The sequence below is a fragment of the Seriola lalandi genome, unplaced genomic scaffold (assembly GCF_002814215.2).
Source record: "Seriola lalandi dorsalis isolate HSWRI2012SDOR001 ecotype SW California unplaced genomic scaffold, Sedor1 jcf7180002054879, whole genome shotgun sequence".
Taxonomy (NCBI): domain Eukaryota; kingdom Metazoa; phylum Chordata; class Actinopteri; order Carangiformes; family Carangidae; genus Seriola; species Seriola lalandi.
In genome coordinates, this window is record NW_019525432.1 from 4409 (window position 1) to 9835 (window position 5427).

General features: G+C 40.4%; 1 protein-coding gene and 1 long non-coding RNA gene across 2 annotated transcripts in view; both read left to right on the forward strand.

The window, feature by feature from the left end:
* The first annotated feature begins 1072 nt into the window (after window positions 1–1072).
* On the forward strand, window positions 1073–3367 carry LOC147817837 (uncharacterized). The gene is made up of 3 exons (XR_015438624.1): window positions 1073–1497; window positions 2732–3014; window positions 3156–3367. It is a non-coding gene; the product is annotated as an uncharacterized LOC147817837 (long non-coding RNA).
* Window positions 3368–3518: 151 nt separating this feature from the next.
* The window catches only part of LOC111671443 (CMP-N-acetylneuraminate-beta-galactosamide-alpha-2,3-sialyltransferase 1-like), a 3933-nt gene continuing 2024 nt past the window's right edge, over window positions 3519–5427 (forward strand). Inside the window, exon 1 of the mRNA XM_023428528.2 lies at window positions 3519–3697. Within this exon, the coding sequence (XP_023284296.2) occupies window positions 3519–3697 (179 nt within the window). The remainder of the gene's footprint in view (window positions 3698–5427) is intronic.

Sequence of the window (5427 nt, forward strand, 5' to 3'; positions counted from 1 at the left end):
TTTCTTCATATCAAGGCAAACACAACAGTTGCTACATGTGATTGGCTCGTTCAGGCTGAAACAAGAGCCAATCACATACCTGCTCTGTACTGTATGTTTAGATTCAACTTTTCTCTCCCAGAAATGATGTTTCTATACAACTAGACTGAAACAGCAAACATGTTTAGGTGGAAATTTTCACTTTCATTTTTGTACGTTTTGATATGTTTTCTATGAACACAACGAGTCAGTGAGTGAGTCAGTCAGTGATCACCTTTCCGTCACGACACATTTACCTTGGATACCATGGAAACCTAACAGGTGCTTTATTATCTATATCCCATTGTTAGGTTGGTGTGTTAAACAGGACTTTGCAGCCTCTGCAAATGAAGGCAAAGGTAACACACTGAGGAATGTCAGTCTGGCTGTCGTGGCAGGACGTTTTGTAGCTTAGGTCTCCCTTTCTAAAGGAGGACAAAATCTCCAAACATGGCAGCCCAGTCATTTCAGGGCAAACTACTCTACTCACATATATACTCAGGCTCTTCCTCTGTGCCCACAACCATTGCATTAATCAGTGTCTTTCCTTGGCTATGACTGCTGGCCCACAGCTTATTGGACATTACTGTTAATTCAAAGAAACCTTTGCAAGATTGTCTTGAAACCCATATGTGCCCGGGGAATCCAGGTTAAAGGGCTCAACCTGTGAACAGAGAACAAGTGTTAAGATGTAAAATTTCTTTTCTAGTTGAGCAGGCTATCAGAGCATTTCCATGCACCTAAGTAAAGTCAGAACTCTGGGATTAAAGTCTGAATTCTTGCAAAAAATAAATCTTCCATAGGTGAAAACCCTGTATTTTCATATCTGGAAATATAGTTTTTTTTTCAGATGAACTGAAGAATAAGGTGTCACTTTTTTTACACTGAGAAGCCATGTAATATGCTCATATTTCAGAACACACCTATGCAGGCTATTTGTGTGTGTGTGTGTGTGTGTGTGTGTGTGTGTGTGTGTGTGTGTGTGTGAGTGTGTGTGAGAGAGAATCACACAGCAGTTGGTGTGTACCATGGTGTTTACGCTTCCCTTCTGTTCGACATGCTACAGTCTGTTGGGTGACGGACATTGTGTTTTTTTTGGTTTTGTTTTGTTTTTATCTCGTAAAATCTGGATTGAAGCGGGTCACGGGACACCAACTTTACGCCGCTGTTTCTTTCCTCTGGAGCTTTAATCTTATAAAGAATGAGGAGGAGGATGAAGATGAACGAAGGAGTTTAATTAACTTGGGGATCCTGTATTTCCAGGTTGTGATACACCTGCAGGAGTTATTAATGTACACGGATTCCTGTCTCCGTTTGAACTGTCTCTGTCAAACTGTGGAGCAGGAGGAAGACTTGGAAGCCACACCTTTCTATTTTTAAATCCTCTCCACTGAAAGTTTGGCATTACCTGCCATCAACTTCACTGGTGTGAACACTGGCCAAATATAAGTGGACTATAAGAGGATTTACTCCCATCAGGTAAGAGATAAATCAATTCATGATAAATACATTTTAAATGATAATAATAATAACAATAATAATGACTGGACTTTCATAGATTTAAGGTAAATTCTGACTCATAAAATAATGGACGAAGAATCAAGTAACAATACTGCCACCAGAAACGATGTATTAGCATATTATTGTTATTATTTAGCATTATTATTATTAGTATTAGTAGTAGCTTTGTTGACAATAATAATGATAATGTGTTATATAATAAAAAAGTCTGAAGGAGTTCTCATCAAAGACAAAATGCACTGTGTGATTTAACTGTCAGCTGTATTTTACTGATGTGAAGATGAGTTTATGTAGAGATTTATTTTATATGGATTTTATGAGCTGTCGCCAGTTCTGTCTCAAACTCCTCCTCAATGGGAAAAAAATACAGGCAAGGTCAAAGACAGTTTGGGTCTTATACATTTGCTGACCTCCCAAAGTGCAAATTATGCAATTATTTACAATAAATAAATTGAAATAAATAAAAAATAGTGAATAGGCTAACAAAGGTAAAGCACTCTGTATGTAAGCGTTCAGACTGACTCCAGGCCAGGCATCCCGTCATAAACCCATAGCCCCTCCCACCAGGCTTAATATTTACAACAAAAATAAATAAATAAATAAAGAAGATATATCGATAAAGCAAATTCACTGGCTAGATAAAGCTCCCATAGTTAATAATAAAAATAAAAATGTATTTAAATCAATATTGCAAACAGGAAACAAATTAGTGTTATCACGTGACCCCTAAGCGCGCGAAATCGAACTATTTAACAAAGGAAAATGTTTCGCCCCTGTTTTGCCGACCTCACATGAAAGCCGGCGAGGCGAGGCGCGCGCTATGCCACGCGCTCTGACAAAGTGTAAGCAACACATCGGTAAATGTATCTGTGTGTATGTGAATGTACACGTAAATATCAGTACAACAGCCAAGTTTTCACCTGTGATCACGTCACTAAACAGTGAAGGGAGGAGGAATAATAGCGAATTGTGCCGATTGCTTCACCAGAACTGGGAGGAGGGAGGGAGAGGTGAGGTGTGGCGTCACGTCACGTGCATGTAACCCACATATGACCCTTAGTCAGTGACTGCTCCAGTACCAAACTGACTCGTTTGTTTTGCCTACTGTAAATAAATAAAGATGATATGGTAATTTGTTCCTGGCTCCTGAATGTAGACTCACTTTGTATTTTACTGCTCACTTTGCTTACAGATGCAAACAGATTCCCAGTAACAAGCATCAAGCAGCCGAGATGGTGTCAAAAGTGAGGGTGTTCATTTTGCTGCTCTGCGTCGGTGTCTTTGTGGTTTTGAGGGAACGTGTGGCGGAAGTGTCTTTGGAGAATTTCTCCCCTTTCCACAACACAAGCCCCTGTGCCTGTGGGAAATGTTTATCAGAGGATGATGTGTGGTTCACGCAGCGTTTCAACAAATCTGTTGAGCCATTTTTGTCAGCAAAGCACAGTCTCTCTGAGGCGGCGTTCAGGTGGTGGAAAGTAAGTTGACAACTTGCAAGAAAAAGTGACCCATCAGGAAATGAAATATGAGCATATATTGACACAGCTTCACTGACTTTTTCCCCCTATGTAATACAGTTAACAACTTGTCTGACAGTATTTTATGTTTTGCTGTGTTAGGGCATACAGCTTGAAAAACGCAACTTCATTTACTACAGTGCAACAGTGGACAACCTGTTTAAGACTTTCCCAGCCACTCCAGATGTAGAGGCCAGCTCTGACCGCTGCAGGACTTGTGCTGTGGTGGGGAACTCTGGTAATTTGAATGGATCACGTTATGGACCTCTGATAGACTTCCATGATGTTATCATAAGGTACATTTTTATCTGAAGGAAGCTGTTTTAATCTTTTGAGCAATTATTAGCGACCCCGTTGGACACACACTGCAAATTTCCTCCTCTGTGTCAGAAACTAAAAGTTCAAATTCTGTTTCTGCCAATGACAGTAACATGTGATGATATATATTCCTCTGCGCTATTTAGAATGAACACTGGCCGCACCAAAGGCTACGAAGCAGATGTTGGGAAAAGAACGACTCATCATGTCATGTATCCAGAGAGCGCCGTGGACTTGGACAACACCACTCATCTTGTGTTGGTTCCATTCAAGATACAGGACCTGGAGTGGCTCATTAAAGCCTTCACTACGGGGTTTTCTGGAGCGTGAGTCATATTTTATTGACTATGCATGTGATTGTCAAATTTTCCCAAATTACCATTTCATTTCTTCATATCAAGGCAAACACAACAGTTGCTACATGTGATTGGCTCGTTCAGGCTGAAACAAGAGCCAATCACATACCTGCTCTGTACTGTATGTTTAGATTCAACTTTTCTCTCCCAGAAATGATGTTTCTATACAACTAGACTGAAACAGCAAACATGTTTAGGTGGAAATTTTCACTTTCATTTTTGTACGTTTTGATATGTTTTCTATGAACACAACGAGTCAGTGAGTGAGTCAGTCAGTGATCACCTTTCCGTCACGACACATTTACCTTGGATACCATGGAAACCTAACAGGTGCTTTATTATCTATATCCCATTGTTAGGTTGGTGTGTTAAACAGGACTTTGCAGCCTCTGCAAATGAAGGCAAAGGTAACACACTGAGGAATGTCAGTCTGGCTGTCGTGGCAGGACGTTTTGTAGCTTAGGTCTCCCTTTCTAAAGGAGGACAAAATCTCCAAACATGGCAGCCCAGTCATTTCAGGGCAAACTACTCTACTCACATATATACTCAGGCTCTTCCTCTGTGCCCACAACCATTGCATTAATCAGTGTCTTTCCTTGGCTATGACTGCTGGCCCACAGCTTATTGGACATTACTGTTAATTCAAAGAAACCTTTGCAAGATTGTCTTGAAACCCATATGTGCCCGGGGAATCCAGGTTAAAGCGCTCAACCTGTGAACAGAGAACAAGATGTTAAGATGTAAAATTTCAATTCTAGTTGAGCAGGTTATCAGAGCATTTCCATGCACCTAAGTAAAGTCAGAACTCTGGGATTAAAGTCTGAATTCTTACAAAAAATAAATCTTCCATAGGTGAAAACCCTTTATTTACATATCTGGAAATATAGATTTTTTTTTTTTTCAGATGAACTGAAGAATAAGGTGTCCCTTTTTTTTTTTACACTGAGAAGCCATGTAATATGCTCATATTTCAGAACACACCTATGCAGGCTATTTGTGTGTGTGTGTGTGTGTGTGTGTGTGTGTGTGTGTGTGTGTATGTATGTATGTATGTATGTATGTATGTATGTATGTATGTATGTGAGAGAGAGAGAGAGAGAAAGAAAATCACACAGCAGTGGGTGTGTACCGTGATGTTTACGCTTCCCTTCTGTCCGATGTGCTACGCTCTGTTGGATGACAGATAGATGCCCGGGGAATCCAGGTTAAAGGGCTCAACCTGTGAGCAGAGAACAAGATGTGAAGATGTAAATTTAGTCTAGTTGAGCAGGATATCAGAGCATTTCCATACACCTAAGTAATGCCTCACAGTCTGCTTTTTCCAGTACGATTATTTCTTAAATGTCATGTAAACGCGACACCGGTAGAGTTCCTCAGGAGAACACTGTTTTTTGTTTTACAGCAGATAACCAGGTTTCTAATCGGCTCTTTACAAGTATGCATGTTCATGTCAAAAGACTGCAGACAGGAAACGTAACAGCAGAGCCGCCGGATGAAATGAGAAACCAGCACAAAGTTGCCTCTAGATATGTAAACAAGTCTGTCTCCATGCAGAACATTTGACTACTTGTTAAACTCTGGGACAGAGACGGCGTCTTCTGTCACGACTACAGTTAAAATAAGTAAGAACGGCTTTCAGCGAAAGGTCAGGGGCAGGGGGAGAAATCTGATTACTGAGCTGCTGCAATGTATACGCAGAT